Source organism: Apodemus sylvaticus, chromosome 12 (assembly GCF_947179515.1).
Source record: "Apodemus sylvaticus chromosome 12, mApoSyl1.1, whole genome shotgun sequence".
Lineage (NCBI taxonomy): Eukaryota > Metazoa > Chordata > Mammalia > Rodentia > Muridae > Apodemus > Apodemus sylvaticus.
The window spans coordinates 17,431,204-17,450,652 of record NC_067483.1 but is presented as its reverse complement, the minus strand read 5'-3'; the positions used below and the strand labels follow the sequence as shown (position 1 = coordinate 17,450,652).

The 19,449-nt window shown below is 40.9% G+C and overlaps 1 protein-coding gene across 1 annotated transcript in view; it reads right to left on the bottom strand.

The window, feature by feature from the left end:
* The window catches only part of Phlpp1 (PH domain and leucine rich repeat protein phosphatase 1), a 224,839-nt gene that overhangs the window by 105,396 nt on the left and 99,994 nt on the right, over positions 1 to 19,449 (bottom strand). Inside the window, exons 2-3 of the mRNA XM_052200302.1 lie at positions 18,130 to 18,326; positions 10,631 to 10,756 (exon numbers count right to left, since the gene is read on the bottom strand). Coding sequence (XP_052056262.1) covers positions 10,631 to 10,756; positions 18,130 to 18,326 — 323 coding nt within the window. The remainder of the gene's footprint in view (positions 1 to 10,630; positions 10,757 to 18,129; positions 18,327 to 19,449) is intronic.

Genomic DNA, 19,449 nt, shown 5'->3' with positions numbered 1-19,449 from the left:
TAGCAGCCCTATTTATAATAGCCAGAAGCTGGAAAGAACCCAGGTATCCCTCAACGAAAGAATGGATGCAAAAAAATGTGGTATATATACACAATGGAGTACTATTCAGCCATTAAAAACAATGGATTCATGAAATTCTTAGAGAAATGGATGGAGCTGGAGAACATCATACTAAGTGAGGTAACCCAGTCTCAAAAGATCAATCATGGTATGCACTCACTAATAAGTGGATATTAGCCTAGAAAATTGGAATACCCAAAACCTAATCCACACATCAAATGAGGTACAAGAAGAACGGAGGAGTGGCCCTGGTTCTGGAAAGACTCAGTGTAGCAGTATAGGGCAAAACCAGAACAGGGAAGTGGGAAGGGGTGGATGGGAGAACAGGGGGAGGGAAGGGGGCTTATGTGACTTTTGGGGAGTGGGGGGCCCGAAAAGGGAAAATCATTTGAAATGTAAATAAAAAATATATCGAATAAAAAAAAGAAAAAAAGGAAAAAAAGAAACCCAGGGTAAGAAGCTGCAGCAAGGTCCCCAGGGCACTGGGGACAGGCCAGTCTGGCTATGACAGAAGACTCTCTATATGGCATTAAGTACACAGTACAGATGTCTAAGTCACATTACAGTGTCTCCTGCAACTACCAGTAATGGCATGAATTCACCTTAATCCTATTTCACACAGGTACTTTGGCTCAAGTGGTCAATTAGGTATTCTTGGAGTTAAATCTGGACCTCAGACTACTTTTTAGCACATGAAAAGTTCAGACATGGCTCACCGTACAGCTCATTTTTATTTCAAGAGTGTCATTTAGTCATCATTTCACGGAATCTTCAATTGAGCATGAAAGCTACTTCTGCCCTCCACAGCAATGACTTCCTTTTCAAATCAATGCTTCTATGGAGAGTCACACAGCAGGAACAGTGACAGCAGTGACATTCCTGTTAGGAAGCCAGTCAACTCCCAACTGCCAGTACACTGGCTACGCGAGCATAAAGAGACACACAGACAAACTACATGGCCCTGAAGAAAACCTAGGATGCTAATCACATTTTAGACAAGTAAGCCAGGCTAGTTTGAGGCCGGCCACTGGGGTCCTCAGAAGAGATCATGATGTACCTTTTCTGTTCCCCACCCAAAGCAAAAAGAGAATCTATTATCAGAACTAGTGTGGGTTGGGGATTACCAATCTGAAATTCTACAATCTCCAGTGATCTGAACATTTCAATGACGAATAGAAACTCTTCCGAGTGATGCCAAGGCAGCAGCCAAAGTCGAGAGGCACCAACTCTACTGCACCAACTTCCCTTCATGCTCTGTCTACAGGATATACAACACATCAGATCCAACATTAAGTTCAGGCTCTCTTTCCTGGAAACAGCTCACTACCCATGTGCAAATAAAGTGGGGGAAAAAACAAACCTGAGACATTCCTAGTCCAGAATTACTCAAGCTAAAATCCTTCTTCAGTGCTTTCCAGTCAATCCTTTTTTATAAGTTAGTGCCAAGTGGTAAGTCATTGCTAACTTCCTTTAGCTAATCAATAATAGAAAACATTCCATTTGTCTTAAAAGAGCAAATCAGTAGTCTCTGAAACCCATTTGTACCAGCAATCACAATGATCTTAAACACAGCTGGAGAGATGGTTCAGTGAGGAAGAGCACTTGTTGCTCTTGTAGAGGACCAGAGTTCAGCTCCCAGTTCCACTGAAGGCTTTCTGCAGGTACCCCCAAGTATCCAGATGGTGCACATATATCCATGTAAGCAAAACATTCATATACCTAGATAAACATTTTCAAGAATTTAAAGAAAAAACTCATCATCTGAAACATTTGCTAAACATGAAGGAGTGGTTTTGTGGTTATATTTGTAAGCTATTTCTCACTCTACAGAGTTGCAGGGAGAGCCCTATACTGCTTCAGAGAAAGGAGGCAGACAGTTTGAATACTGTGGCCATGATGTTAGCTGTGGCGGGTGAGTTACAGATATGTTAGTGTTAATATTATCTCTCTTTCCCAGGACCTGACAATTCTGGAATTAAAGTTAAAAATACAAAGCTAGTGTGGCTCAGGTCTGAAATTCCAACATTTGGAGGCAGAGGGGAAAAAAAAGTGCCAAATTTAAAGACTAGCCTGTTGCTACATAGTAAGGACTGCTTCAGCCTAGGCTTTGAATGAGACAGTGCACAGCACCACCACCACCACCACCTCTACCACCATCACCACCATCACAACTACCACCCACCTCTCAAACAACAAAAATTAAAACACATACACACAATGCTAACTCAGTGACCCAAATCCACTTTTAGCCTGTGTATATTAACATAGTTAAGGTTAGGCTATAGATTCACATAAGAGTGACCTTGAAAAGAGGTCACAGGATCAACAACATATCTAACAAAAGCATGCTCTAAAACTTTGGCTACAAATGTGGACAAGTAGGTTGGTAAGTCCTCAAGTGGCACAGGTACCTCAGAAAGAAGGCTGCCCTCCTACCACAGGGGAAACAGCCCAGACATGTGTCTGTATGCTGAATAAACAGATGGCCCCGTTTCTACTACATACAAGATGTTTACTAAGTTTTTAAAACATCCTGCACATTCGTATTTTAGAGATGACTTCAAAACCAATGCTGTCACTGTCCCAACGGATTCTTCACTAACACACACGCCCAATATAAACCCCAAAGCTCCTCCTGCCTCTGCCAAGCAATGCCAAGTGCTACAATTAGTATGTACTAAACTTTTAACAATTTTCTCAAAAACAACTGACATAACAAAAACACTTCTCTACAAGCTAAAATCCAAAAGCACACACTGAACATTAAGAACTTCCTTGTAAAATTACTAATCTAGGTCATGTTGATTTAAAAATCATTGGAATTTGTTTATCTGTATCTTTGCATTATGACTAGGATAGGAAAAATACATTATTAAAATACAAAGTTTAGATTTTTCTTTATGTTTTGTTTTTTAGTATAAATTTATTTTTATTAGATATATTCTTGATTAACATTTCAAATGATTTCCTCTTTCCTGACCCCCCCCCGAAAGTCCCATAAGCCATCTACCCTCCCCCTGTTCCCCAATCAAGCCCCTCCTGCTTCCCTGTCCTAGTATTCCCCTACACTGCTGCATCAAGCCTTTCTAGAACCAGAGGCCTCTCCTCCTTGAAGTCCAACAAGGCCATCCTCTGCTGCCTATGTGTCTGGAGCCATGGGTAACTCCATGTGAACTCTCTGGTTGATGGTTTTGTCCCTGGGAGCTCTGGGAGTACTGGGTGCCTCACATCATTGTTCCTCTTATGGCACTGCAAACCCCCCTTCAGCTCCTTGGGTCCTTTCTCTAGCTCCCCCATTGGGGACCCTGTGCTCAGTTCAAAGGCTGGCTGAGAGTGTCCCCTCTGTATTTGTCATGCACTAGCACAGCATCCCAGGTAACAGATATATCTGGCTCTAGTCAGCAAGCACTTGTGGGCATACACGATAGTGTCTGGGTTTTGTAACTGTATATGGAATGGATCACTAGGTGGGGAAGTCTCTGAATGGTTTTTCCCTCAGACTCTGCTCCACACTTTGTCTCTGTATCTCCTTCTGTGGGTATTTTGTTCCCTCTTCTAAGAAGGACCAGAGTATCCATACTTTGTTCTTCCTTCTTTTTGGGCATCATTTGATATGTGAATTGTGTCTTGAATATTCCAAGCTTCTGGGCTAATATCCACTTATCAGTGAGTGCATACCATGTGTGTTCAACATCCTTAGTCATCAGGGAAATGCAAACCAAAACAACCCTGAGATTCCACCTCACACCAGTCAGAATGGCTAAGATCCAAAACTCAGGGAACAGCAGGTGCTGGCGAGGATGTGGAGAAAGAGGAACACCATCTACTGCTGGTGGGTTTGCAAGCTGGTACAACCACACTGGAAATCAGTCTGGCGGCTCCTCAGAAAACTGGGCATGATACTATTGGAGGACCCCGCTATACCACTCCTGGGCATATACCCAGAGGATTCTCCAGCATGCAATAAGGACACATGTTCCACTATGTTCATAGCAGCCTTATTTATAATAGCCAGAAGCTGGAAAGAACCCAGATGTCCCTCAATGGAGGAACAGATACAGAAAATGTGGTATATATACACAATGGAGTAATATCCAGCAATTAAAAACAACGAATTCATGAATTCTTTAGGCAAATGGATGGAACTGGAGAATATCATCCTGAGTGAGGCGATCCAATCACAAAAGAACACACATGATGTTTGTTTTTATAAATCCTCTTCAAAACGAATCTTATGTTCTCTCAACATAAAGAAAAAGAAATACTTTTCATAGTGACCTTGAGTATGACTACAAAGCACCTAGCTTACTAATGCTACATATGAAGAATGCAGACAACAAGCACAAGTAAGAGTAGAGGCCGACTCCACTCCTCCCGGCAGTAGCCCCGGACTCTCCTCCCTGTATGTGCCGTTAAACACATTATCGTATGTTTATTCCCAATATAGTAGTTTAAACAGAGGACTGGCCATAATGTCATATAGAAATTCTACCCAAATGAGGAATTCTTCATTTATTTCTTCTGTAACAGCTCATTACAGATAATTTGGTTTTGATCACTAACCATATTTTTAAAAATAAAATAAAATAAGATAAAATGAAGCATTTGCAGTCTTATAAGCTAGCCGAGTCTTAGAATACACTGGCTAGGATCCTACAGATCATCTGCATCACACTGGACACTTGGAAGTAGGTATCTGGTGTTTAAAATTGTAGAAAGGAAAGACTTACAGTTTCTAATGTTTACACTAAGCCGTTCCCAGACCCCTGCCTTCTCTCATGAATACTATCACTTTCTCAAAACAGCTCCTATGACTGAGAATATCCGAATATCCCTCACTTGGATTAAGAAAACATGTGTTCTCCTATTTGCTGGAAATAATATAAATAAATAAGTCTTCAAACAACAGCCTGAGAACAGGCTGGTGGCAGAAAAGTCATACAATTAACACGTTTGCTTAGTCATGCACAGCCACACAAACACATGCACTTACTATACCTGTACGGGTTCGCTACACATGCATTTCACAAAAGCCGTAAGTGACACTATTATCAGATCACAAAGCTTAGTAATATTTGAATCTTCCGTTAAACCATTTAGCCAGGAGGTAATAGAATACTAATGACTGCCTTATTTAGATTACTAGACTTCACTGCATACAGTTCCTCCCAACTCTCCAAAGCCTTACTAAGGGAACACGGATGTTCAAGCTCCCATTTTAATTAATTCACTTAACAGTAATCAGTCAAGCAGTTCAATCAAAGTTCTTCCTCCCTCCTAGAAAAACACATTTCGGATATACAAATGTAAACGGTGCTGCATATGCACACACACTGTCTCCTACACACGGACAGCACGTTTCAGGACAGTTCAAACACATTCTTCTTGGGCGACACTCTAACTGTAGTGCATGCAGACTAGCCCTGAGATCATGATCCTCCTCCCTTAGCCTTCCCTGAGCAGGGAAGCACTGCAGGCTTTGGTTAGCACACACTGTCTAATTGAGCAGCTACAGTCGGTGGAAAGGAACACTGGCAGAAGTGTCCCCTTTCCCTGCTCCCTCCATGCTCTCACTCCTGACACACACACACACACACACACACACACACACACACACCCTGCCCTACTGCCTCCCAATGAAGTCTGCTGTCTAAATCTGTTCATAATCTGAGTAATTAGAATGAGAGGCTCGTTAGAGAGACTGCAGCACTGAACAGAGACAGCACATTAGCCAACCACAACTAAGAAAGATCAGACCGAGCTAACACTTGACACCCCCAATTATCAAGCTAGAGAGACAAACATGTTCTCACTCAACTCAGGAGACAGCTCGTAAATCTATCTCTTGTGTTTTGCTTTTTGTCTATTCCTGTAATAGAAGCTCTCTGAACATTCAACCATGTATGTAGACTACAGTTCGTGCTGATTTTTCAACTGAGGCTTTTATCTATCACAAGTCAAGGTAAACGTCTAGAAGATATGTACATATGGGTATGTGAGCATGTGCTGCTAGAGATTAAGCCCAGGACCTTGACATATTCTAACACTGAGCCCCACCCTAAAAAATTTATTTTTTCCTTCCCTTCACACCCTCTATATAATTTATTAGTAACTCTGTCAACTTCCAAAACACATGCTCAAGGGTTGTTCTCCAGGTCTCTCCAGTTCTATTGCAACTGTCACCCCCCCCCCACACACACACACACACACCTCTACTAGATTAAGCAGGTCCCTTGATTCTGTCTCACCCAGTAATCACACATGGAACTTTACAGAATGCTTAGTAACAGTTTGTCATTATATATACAGCATAAATAAAGCACTACATCATTCTGTAGCACAAGATCTCTGCCCACTGTGACTTCCCTTGTTTATTTCAGATTCCATCTGTAAAGGACTGAACAGCTCTGGTCCCCATAGATTCACGTGTCTGAATGCTTGGCCCACAAGGAGCACACTATTAGGAGGCATGTCCTTGTTAGAATAAGTGGGCCTATTGGAGAAAGTGTCAGTGTGGAGATAAAGGTTTATAATACTATGCTCAAGCTCTACCTAGTGTGGAAGAGACCCCCATTCTGACTGCCTGCAGGAAACAGTCTTCTGCTGGCTGCCTTCAGATCAAGATGTAGACCTCTCGGTTCTTCAAGCACCACGACTGCCTGCGTGCTGCCATTCCTCCTACCATGATGATGATGGACTGCACCTCTGAACCTGTAAGCCGGCCTTATTAAATATTGTCCTTTATAAGAATAGCCTTGGTCATGGTGTCTCTTCACGGCAAAAAACCCTAAGACACCATCTTTGTAGGCTTAGGGCCTTGCGTGTCTTCAGCCTCTACCTGGAAACCTTGTGCCACCAGATCTTCAAACAATCACACTCTTTTCCCATGGTTTTTCTTAAATGCCCCTTCTTCCCCATCCTCTGTCCTAGCACCTTGTATTACACATTATGAGAACCTGCTACATTCTTTTTAAAACATATTTTCAAACTTAGTTAATTTATTTTACATTTCATGCATCTGTGTTTGCCTGTATGTATATATGTGCATCATGTGTATGTCTGGTGCCCAGGAGACCAGAAATGGGCATCAGAATTAGAGTTACACTGAGTTGTGAGCTGCCATGGTGGTGCAATGAACCAAATTTGCACGTTAAGCACACCCCTGACTCACCTCTGCAGTCCCGCTAACTGCTCACTTGTCCATTTACTTAATTAGCCCTACCCTGCAACTGACAGGGACTGGACTTTTCTTTGCTATAATCTGAATTAATAAGCCACAGACCTTGCCAGGCGGTGGTGGCGCACGCCTTTAATCCCAGCACTTGGGGGTAGAGGCAGGTGGATTTCTGAGTTCGAGGCCAGCCTGGTCTACAGAATGAGTTCCAGAACAGCCAGGGCTACACAGAGAAACCCTGTCTCAAAAAAAACAAAAACCAAAAAACAAAAAAACAAAACAAAACAAAAAGCCACAGACCTCACCAATAGAAGGCACTGAATAAATGCTTGACAGAGTTAGAAGGGTAAGCTACCAGCTGTGCGGTGCTCACCTGACAGTCTTGTTCTGATTGTGTCAACCACAACAATCCGCTGTGGTTTACCTGGCAGTTCATATATGCTCTTGTCTACACTCTTATCACTATCAACTTGTATCTCATCCATTTCTAATATAAGCCCTTCACATCTGGCCTAATATACATCACTATGCATTTGGTGTATAACAGCAAAAGTATGTCGTACAGGACATTCTACAACTCAACCGTATTCCTGAAAAATGTCAGTCATAGAAAACAGACTAAAAAAGCTATAGTGCAGAAGTGGGGACAAGAAAGCATGAAAACCAAGTGAGATGTAGGACCTTGGAGTAGAAAGGGAACAGAAAAGGAAATATAGGACATACACAGGCTTGACCACAGGCTAGAGTGACATGCCAGTAAGTCTGTCGGTCTCCTGGTTCTGACGGGTGCACCATGGCTACATGCTCAGGACACAGAGCAAGGGTCATGTGGAAACAGTTCTTTACAACACTTCTGTAAACATTAAATCAGATCAAGGCAATTAAAGAAGAGGCATCTGTTTCACATCATTATCTCATTACAGAAGGAGCTATTTCACTTTGACATGTGCTGGTTTTGTATTCTGAGGACATCAGCAACGGACTTACTGCTTCGAATGCACAGTGTCACTTAACTATGAACACTCATCCAATATTGTCTACATGCAGAGTATCATTTATGCTTGCCTCCTAATGGCCACAAGCACAAGATAAATTGTAAAACAATTAGACAAGCATATGCATACTTCATTCAGTTAGCCCACAGGTAACATGAGAGAGAAGGACCCTCTTTCCCACTTCAGCTATAACCTGCTTCCCTGTGCACTTAGAACCTACATTTACCTCTGTTAGGAGAATCTTAAGTTCCATCAACCAAAATCTGCCAATGCTTTTCTGAAAGAGAAAAAAGCTAAAGATTCTAAGAGCCAGCCCTCATCAGAAAACAGCAACTCGCCTGTCACCCAAATGAGGGAGCACGGCGAAAAACCTCAGAAACGTCAGGCTGCAGTTTTCCATGAACTGTTTCCACAGTTATTCCCTTACTCACTTGCTTGACAAACAGATCCATCATGCAGAGGTATGAATCACACTCAACTTGGGTAACAAATTGGATTATAAATTTAAAATCATGACTGAATTCTGTGGTAATATTCTGGCATCCCAGAGACCATCATTTAAAACACACACCCAAACCAAAGCACTTAGTGCAACAATCCAGCCCATCACTTCACAATAAGATACAAAAATGGCTGCTCACAAAGAATCCGAAATCAGCATTTACTCACCTTATTTATATGGTATTGTGGTAATACATGAGTGCGTTATTTCATGGCACAAATACACATGCACAACACACAAGGGACTAGGGGAATATAAAATAGCCAGAATAAGATAAAAAGAGTGGGGTCACTCAATAGAGCAGAATAAAAAAATGGAGACTACATAGAATTAAATGGTATACATGAAAATATAATCAGAAGATGAGGGAAGCTTGCTAGCTTTCTAGCATATTCTGTGCTTTTGTATTTATCCTATCCTGGGCTAGCTACTAAGATAGTCTCAATCTACTGTCACTGATCTGTAACATTAAGATAATCATTCCAGTCCACTCAATGAATTTAAGGTTTACTAAAATCTAACAAATAAAAAACATTATTTTTTTTTAGTGGGTTTGCCTTTTTTTGTCTATATATTCCCTGCCAGAAGAGGGGAGCTCCTGGAAATGGAGTCACAGGGGTTGCGAGCTGGCACGTCAGGGATGGGACCTGAACCCAGGTCCTCCGGAAGAGCAGCAAGCACTCTTAACCACGGAGCCAGCTCTCCATCCTCCAGACAAAAGCTGTAAAGGCTCATTTTCATTATGCTGCTCTTATTTAAACAACCATATTTTTGAGATTTTATGAGTGCAGTTTTCATGTCACATGTAGAAGTCACTATTTTGCAGAAGCTGTCCTGGTCCTCAGGTTCTTACAAACATTCTGCCAACCAACTTGAGCAACTGTCTGAGCCTTAGGTGTAGGACTTGCATTGCAGATACATTGGTCTGGACTATGCACCCCATACTCACTCATCCTTTGTATTGTGACCAGTTGTAGATTACAACAACTTCCATCTACTGCACAAATAGAGTTTCTCTGAGTGGGGTGAGAGGTACACTTATCGGGAAATAGAAACGTAATTATTTAAAATATAGTTATAAATTATATCGCTTTAGGAAAATGACCATAGTATGTCCTCTCTAGGATCTATGATCTCTCTAGCCACTAGTAGCTGGCTAGATCTAGATTACAGTACCAGGCATAAGTCCCTTTCCAATGAGTGGACCTGAAATCCAATTAGACAGCTACCAACTATCTCAGGAAATGAATGCAGCTACTGTACCACTGTGGCTGTCTTGAAGGGTTCTGCCCCAGAAGAAGAGATGCAGGCGACGAGTGGCTGAGGAAAGAGGGGGCGTCAGTGTTTTTCAAGGATGAGGTTCTTGACAGTTATCCAGTCCCAAGGGGTCAGCCCTAAACCTTAAACACATGCACATACAAGCAACACTGAATGGACTCAGTAGACTCACTCTCCTCTCCCTCTACACACACACACACACACACACACACACACACACACCCTTAATAACTAAAAAAGTTACAACTCTGAGAATGAATGGGTGAATAGAAAGAGTTAGAAGGGTTGAAGGAAAAATGGAGTTTTAAATACTCATATGAAATGGAAGGAAGAAGGAAGGAAGGAAGGAAGGAAGGAAGGAAGGAAGGAAGGAAGGAAGGAAGGAAGGAGACACACACATTAACTTTTCTTTAAAATGCTGTTTGGAGGCTAAAAGACAAAGCCAGTGATTCTGATCTAAAATTTGTGGGAGGTGTTAATTTTCACCTGTCTTTAACTTTTAAACACTAAAGGTTGCTAGTCATTAGTATATCTGAGAGAGAGAAACACAGTGCAGGAAACTGTTTCGGAACTGCGTAAGGCACAAAGCAGGGCTGTGGGCCCCTGCGCAGTGCTGCTTACCTTGGAGACTTGCCGCAGCCACCGTAGGTACTCCGTGAAGGTATCGAAGCAGATGTAGTAGGTCTGGCTTTGAGGCCCGGAGGAGCTGAACGCCAAACAGTGCTGGGGCTTTTTCACTTCTTCCACCTGTGCAAAGCACAAACCAAGTGAACAGAGTGCGTGGGACGCAGCCCCTAACAAGACCTGTGTCTCTCCCCACGAGGGGGGGCCCTCGGCACTTCCAGCCGACCTTGCATCTGACCAACCAACTTCACCTACACGGACATCAAGAAAGGGGAATTTTTATCTTCATTTGCACTCACCACCCAAGTTGAATTCCCTTCTTCCCATTGAAAATCAGTACAGACTCTTTCTTATTCTTTTTTTTTTTTAAGATTTATTCATTTATTTATTTATATGAGTACACCATTGCTCTCTTCAGACACACCAGAAGAGGGCATGGTTGTGAGCCACCATGTGGTTGCTGGGAATTGAACTCAGGACCTCTGGAAGAACAGTCGGGTGCTCATAACCGCTGAGCCATCTCTCCAGCCCCTTTCTTATTCTTTATATAGAATATCTTTACAAGGCTTTGGGTTTCTTTTGCTTATAGTTAAAATAATAAACTCCCATTCACAGTAAATTCTTCACAAAGAGAAAAAAGTTAAATAAAACATATGACACCAACTCCTATCACTTTCTTGACAAAAATGACCTTACTGTAAGCCAAACTGCAAAGAATGCACAGAAAGGTTCTTAAACTGTCACTGCGACATGATATGTTTAAAAGGTAATGGTCTCAGAAGCCACTAATGAAAATTAGTTTAAAGTCCGTGTATGTTTAGAAGAATCTGTGTTTAACACACTTCTAACGCACCTTATCTTTAGTGCGGATGACTGCCAGAGTTTGTGTAAGCTAGGCAAATGTTCCTACAAATCCATAGTTACAAATCCAATCCCATACATGACACGCTATTTACATACTCCTAACTACTGCAGAGGTTTAAAAAAAATATGACTTAAAAAATGTAGATAAGATCAAGCAAATACAGGGGAAATTAACATATCCTAATATTTAGAAAAAATTAGAAAATTAATTTGCATTGCATAGAACTTATTAGCAAGATAATTTCAAAACCAGAAACTGAATAAACTCTACGCTGAATGAGAGAAACAACAAAACAGAGAGTGGAGCTGAAGAGATGACTCCCCGGCGAGGAGAGACTGTGCTCTTTCGGAGGACCACAGTTCCGATCCCAAGCAGGCAGCCTACAAGCCTAACTGCAGCTCTAGGGCACCTGACTTCTTCCTCTGGCTGCCACAGGCACCTGTGCTCATGTGTACATCACACACACACACACACACACACACACACACTTAAAAAGAAAATAAATCTTAAATTTAAAAGAATGATCTGGAGGCTCAATGGGTACAAGCACTTGCTACCCAGCCCAACAACCTGAACTTGATGTCCAGGTCCTTCTATGACATCATAAAAGGAGAAAAACCAACTCTCCCTAGTTGTCCTCTAACATCCGTATATACACCATGCCACCCATATACCCCTTCATGTGTAAACATACACTCTAGGTTAAAGTCATGGTAAAAAATAAAAAGATAATCAGACATGTACTCTGGAGTGGGTGTAAGATAATGGCTTGGCGAACAAATTGAGTGTCATCTTGAAATGTGAATATGCTTCCATCCCAGACCGCAGTAACTCTCTGGTGCATAGCATGACCAGTATACGTCTAGGATGCCATTGGAGGAATTTGGATTGAATTGCCCACTGCTCAAGACCCGAGGTCTAACTCTCTGTGGTGTTTGACTCCGGAAACCTCGCTGCCCCTTTGAATGCCAAGAGTATCCTTTGCAGCAAGGATATTGGTATTCAGCCAACACTCCACCTACTTCTAAGCATGTCTCAGACTCCTTACAAAGGTAAAGTCAGGATAACCAGTTCTGCCTCTAAGTTGCTAGGAGTGGCATGTCTCATTACTTCAGATCTAAATATACAAGAGTGGGGCTGGAAAAAGCGATTAAAAAGTCACCAGGCACTCCTTACAAATGGCTATACTCAACAGGGAACAGAAAGACAGCTGGAGCTAGTTGGTTTCCAGTCTAGCCAAGAAGTGAGCCTGAGGTCAGGAAGAGACCTGGCTTCCGGGGAGCAGGTGGTGAATGAGTCAAAGGACAGTAAACGCCCTTCTCCTCTGCACACACACATACACAGACCCTCTCACAGACACAAACACAGCTAAGTCTTCAAATAGATAAGAATTGGTGAATGATACAGTCACTTCTTCCTCTGCCAGAGGGCACATATATTAAACAACAGAAGAGCAGAGGGTAAGGAAGGATTGCTAGAGAAATCAGTAGGCAGAAAGAGAACTCCAAAGCCACACGATATGAATGAGAAATCACTGCTAGAAACCGTCGAGATCTGGGGTTGTTACCACGGAATAACCTCAAAGTTAGTATTTTAGTCTTTCATGTTTTCTATCTGGGTGCCCTGGGCTCCCCGTGTGACCCACAGTCCTATCAGTGTTCTGGGGGACAGAGGCAGGAGGCCCAGCCCCACTGTCACCTTCAGTCTAAGAAGTTCCCCTAGATTCTCCAGGGCCTGGACTCAGGTCAGATTGGGATTCGCCAATCTGGTGCTGAAAGGATTTAAGAGCAGCCAGTTTATAAAGCAAAGGTGAAGTTTTAATGAAAATGTTTTAATGCAGACTTAAATATGAAAGTGAAAACATGGTACTAAGAAGAAAGCAAGAAACACCCCTGGAGCCCAAGCAAGGACTTTCAACAAAGACTTACAGAAAGGAAGGCACACAGTGCAGGCTCTAGGGTGTCGCCTGTTTACCCTTTTCAAACATCAAATACATCTCTATATAATACCAATGTCCCTAAGCACAGAAATTCTCTTGTAAACAACTGTAAGTTCTGCCTCAAAACAATGTATTTACCAGGAGGCATATCACCTCTAAGACTTTTGTCAACAACAACATAACAACAAAAATTTGGAAACAACATGGTCATCAGTAGAAAATTTACTCTAAAAATTGTAGAATATTTATATATTGGAACACTCAAAAATAGGAACTATAGAACCATGAAATCTTATAAAATATATACAATGAAAAGCCTCTATCTCTGATAACATAGAGGAAGTATATAGAAAGACATATTAAAATTGAAGATTATCATGAAAAATAACGCAGATAAAATGGGAGACATAAAAAAATTACTAAATTAATTAAAAGGGGAATTACAAACATTTTCTGATAAAATTGAAGATTTACATGAGAAATATTTCATTAATCTATGTCTTTATATTGGGGAGTTGAGTCCATTGTTGTTAAGAGATATTAAGGAATAGTGATTGTTGCATCCTGTTATTTTTATGTTTATGTGGGTATCTTCTTTTGGGTTTGTTGGAAAATTACTTTCTTGCTTTTTCTAGAGTATAGTCTCCTCCTTGTGTTGGCATTTTCCATCAATTAATTATCCTTTGTAGGGCTGGATTTGTGGATAGGTATTGTGTAAATCTGGTTTTATCATGGAATATCTTGGTTTCTCCATCTATGATGATTGAGAGTTTTGCTGGGTATAGTAGCCTTTGTGTTCTCTTAGGGTCTGTATGAGGTCTACCCAGTACTTTCTAGCTTTCATCGTCTCTGATAAGATGTCTGGTTTTAATATGTCTTTCTATATACTTCCTCTATTTTATCAGAAATGTTTTCAATGTATATCTTTGATTTTATCAAAAATGCTTTTAATTCCAGGTTCAATTAATTTAGAGTTTTTATATCTACCATTTTATATGTAAAATTTTCCATGAAATAGTCGATTTGAATGTTTGTCTATATTTCTTGAATTTTACTAGAAATATTTTCCATGTAAATCTTCAATTTTATCCGAAAATGTTTATAATTCCACCTTCAATCAACTTAGAATTATCTTTATGCCTATCATTTTATCTATATAATTTCCATAATAATCTTTAATTTTAACATGTTTTTCTATATATTTCTTCAATTTTATCAGAAATATTTTCCATGTAAATCTTCAAGTTTATCAGAAAATGCTTATAATTCCACTTTCAATCAACTTAGGAATACTTTTATGCCTACCATTATTATATCTATATAAAATTCTCCATGATAATCTTCAATTCTAACATGTTTGTCTATATTTTTCTATAATTTTATCACAAATATTTTCCATGTAAATCTTCCAATTGTATCATAAAATGTTTCTAGTCCATATTTCAATTAATTTAGCAATGTTTTACATGTCTACCACTTTACTCTTTAATTTTCCATGAAAATTGTCAATTTTAACGTGTTTATCTGAAATATTTTCCATGTAAATCTTTAATTTTATCATAAAGTGTTTTTACTTCCCTTTTCAAGAAAGAAAGAAAGAAAGAAAGAAAGAAAGAAAGAAAGAAAGAGAGAGAGAGAGAGAGAGAGAGAGGGAGGGAGGGAGGAAGGAAAGGAAGGAAGGAAAGGAAGAAGGAAGGAAGGAAGGAAGGAAGGAAGGAAGGAAGGAAGAAAGGAAGAAAGGAAGAAAGGAAGAAAGGAAGAAAGGAAGAAAGGAAGAAAGGAAGAAAGGAAGAAAGGAAGAAAGGAAGAAAGGAAGAAAGGAAGAAAGGAAGAAAGGAAGAAAGAAAGAAAGAAAGAAAGAAAGAAAGAAAGAAAGAAAGAAAGAAAGAAAGAAAGAAAGAAAGAAAGAACGAACCTCTCGGCCATGCTGCTCCAGGCGTCTGTCTGTCCTGGGTGTTGTACTGACTGATTTGATATTTGCTATGCTCTTCTCTTGATCACCAACCTCCACACCTGATATTCATTCTTTTATTTTTCTTTGCTATATACTTAATAAACTCAATCATTCAAAACTAAAGGTATGGCCATCCTAGAAAATTCTCTCAAACGTAATGAAACAAAAGGTAAATATTTATTCATTTACTATTCAATCATCTTTATTTGAATAGGTATTAAAAAGCCTTACTTAAATGCGTTATCTAAAAATCTGCTTAACTCTAAAGCATAACTATACAATGAATAAAAATGTATCTTATAAATATTTTAACATTTTAAGAGAGCTTTAACTTTTTAAAATATTACACTTGTGTGTGTGTGTGTGTGTGTGTGTGTGTGTGTGTTCACAAGGGCTTAGGTGCATATGGAGGTCAGAGGACAACTCTGCCCTTCTTGCAATGTGGGGTCCCAGGGACTGAACGCAGGTCATCAGGCTCAGTAGCAAGTGTCACTACCCAGGAAGACAACTCGCTGGCCCAAGTGAGCTTTCTTTAACAAAGAAGCCACTTGTTATTTGAAAACTGTAAATTGATCATGCTCTGGCGACGTGGAAACCTGAGATGATAGCAACTACCGCCAGACTCTGACCCGCCTACAGCACACGTCACTTCTAGCTCTTCCACACGGAGACTTAAAAGAAAGAAAAAAGGTTCTTGCATTCAATCTCAGCTTTCCTGTACCAGCTGAAACAGGATGACAAAAAGAAATACACAAACATTAATGAAAGCTCAAATTACAGAAAGTGAATTATTTTCTCCCAGCTGGGTCAACAGGTTTTAAAAGACCCAGGTCTTCAGCAAGCTACATTATTTTAAAACAGTGCAAAGCAGGTTTGACAAGATCTACTTGTAAAAGGCGGAAGCTATTAACTTTCAATTCACTCCATACTAGAAGTCTATCCAATAACAGGCCTGGGAAACAGGATGACTCTGAATGGCAATGCTAATTATAGCTAGCTTTTTCTGACCTTACCTAAACACTCCATGCGCTTTGCTGCCTCTCTAAGTACAATCTTGTTTCCACTATATATGTCAAAAGAGTTTTCACCCTTCAAGTTCTATTATCATTATGTCTTTCATTACAAAATTCTCTCTTCCCTCCAAAGTGCTGGCCTTTGACTAACGTCCCAGTGCTCTTGCTTTGTGAATTTCTCTTAGAAACACAATGCAGATGATGGTGCACCTACACGACATCTCCTGATCTGGAATCAGCTGTTCAAAGGCAACGATCACGACTCTCAGTTCTTAGATCAAACAGAGTGCCTTACCCCATGAAAGATATTTAATAATGTTATATTCACAATTGCCTATGCAAACTCCCAGCATCACAGAGAGACAGAGTTTATAGGTCTAAAGCATCAAACATTAAATATGTCTGCATTTTAAAATAATCATCTATGATGGCAACATTAATGACAAAATTTCCAGTAATCCATGAAAAGACAAAATGTTCACTAACAGGTTGCAGACAATGCACTCTAGATGTGTTCACTCGGTAGAAGACTTGCCCAGCATGTGCCAAGCCTGGGCTCAACCTCCAATGACATGAAACGGACACTAGATGTGATGGCACAGGCCCGCAATCCCAGGCAGGAGTATCAGGAGTTCAAGGTTATCCTTGAATACATACATAGATTTGCTCACTAATCTTAATGCTCAGAGGTTAACAAGCAGTGCTTTCGCATGTTAGCGTGACTAGATGCAAAAGCGCCCTTCAGTCTGGCTAACTACCTGCTGTGAAAAGGCTTGAGCATCAGCCCCTAGGACTAGTGTATGCAGTGCAGGGAGGGCAGCTAGCCCAGGGCGCTCACAAGGACAGACCCAACTACAGAGCAGCTGAGCAGCAAAGCTGCCGTGCACACACAGCCTGGCCTTCAGTTCTGACTCTCAGAACACAGCAGACATCTGTCAATTGCCTTCAGATTGGATTCTTTATGAAAATTGGCTTTTAATTTTTTCTCTAATTGCATTTTCTACCTCCTTTCCCATACAGGAAGAAAAAAAATGTAAAGAGAACTATTGTATCAGATGTTCCCAATTCCAATAAACCATTCCTTATCCAAATTTTTCCCCTTTAACAAATTACATCATTTAAAAAACAGCAAACATTTACATGTGATTATAGTGATGCTATACAGAGAATTTAATGTTTCCAAAAAAAAAAAAAAAGGTTCTATCTTATTAGCAGTGGGCATAAAATAGCATGGCCAAAGCAAAGCAGCCGATAATGTTGGAAATACTGTCAAGTGTATGAGTGTCATTTCCAGTTCATGGTAAACTACGAATGCTAATCCCACTAAGTCACTAACCACAAGGGAGCAGAGGCGTCGGGGTCTGGCCCCAGTTCAGCACCAGGAGATCCTAACCTCCATCATGACACTTGCTTGTTCCTTCAGGGACACTTAGGAACAGCGTCCTGCAGTCTGGGTTGTGTGCTTGACAGCACAAAGGATGCCTACTTCTAAGGACATCATCATCTGCACTCTAAAACAGAACAAGGACACACTGTTGGTCCACTTTCTCTTGTAATTCAATGACATTGTTCTTTCTAAAGCTCCAGTAAACAACAATGCCCACCAGCGGAACACAGCAAGAATGAGAGTTCCCACAGGTCAAATCCATGCCCCTCCTATTACAGAAAGGGACGGAAGGCCCTTACTAAGGCTGGAAACCGTGTCAGTGTTCTTGCTTTACTTACTTTTCCACCAATGAGGGGCAGCACGTGCATCTTCCCACTCACGCTGTCTTTCACAGATGACACTATTAAGCACGTCCCGCACAGGATGACTTGCCGTCTCGTCCATCGGTTCACTGGCAGCTGCATTTTGCCTTTCCGGACGTTGTACGTTCCCGAGAGCTGAATCCGCTCAGAGCTGCCCGTGCTATGAGGCCTTCCTACAACAAACACAAGCAAACATGTTACACGTTACTCTTCAAAAACAACCTTTCCCTCAGCTGTATACCAGGTAAATTAGGAAGTAATAATTTTATGGGGTTAAAACTAACTTAGAATGAAAAGAACATACAGTCAAAGTCATTGTGGAATTATGGCAATAAAAGTAACCATAATTATTCCTGATGTGTATTTTAATACCACACAACCTTTTTTTTTTAAACACAAGCCAAAGACTGTTTTAGGCCCTTTCTTATTACCTATTTATTTATCATTTATTTTATATATTATAAGAGAAGGATTCAAGATCTAGTCATTAGTAAACTAGTCATTAGTAAACTAAGAAGAAAATATTATGGGCTAAGATAGAAAATAAACATTCAGCATCTCAGTTAATTGCTAATCAGTCTTAGTAGGACTAAGTGCTGGTTTCTCTCCGCACTTACCCAGTGTCCGCTTACTAAAAGGAAGGGTAAAGTGATTGCTCTGACAGGCGTACGGCACAAGGCGCAGGCCGAGCACTGCAGCGTCTGTCATTGCTGCAGACAAGTGGAGGCAGAGAACAGCCTGTAAGTTAGAGATGCAGGGAGAGGCCTCAGGAGCTACTGCTCTGAAGGACACCACAACACTGCCTCAGGCAAATCCTGTCAACAGCAGAAACTCTGCCCTGACTTGACACCACACTGATGGCGCTATAGAAATATCAACCAAAGTCAGAATGATGAATACATCAGAAAAAAATTAAGAGGCAGATGTCCAGCGTTGAGACCCAAGTGAGAAACGGGGTATTTAGAACTGGCTCAAGAGACCCTATATTGTTAAAAGTCAACAGCTGAGAGGCCAGCAAAGGTGCAGCGACAGCCGATGGCCCAGCCTCAAGAGTCTGGTTTGATCCCGAGGACCAGGGTGGGACCACAAGACTAACTCTGCCCTTGGCCTTCACACTGGCACACTCCGCGGCAACACACACACAATGAAAACTGAGACTTTAAAACTCAGAGAAACACCAACCAAGACCCCAAGAGTTGACAGATGCCTGACGCCCATTGAGCACGGAGCAAGGCTAGCCAGCACCCTGAAAACAGACTTCAAAAGGACTCAGAGAGTTTCGAACTCCCCTATACA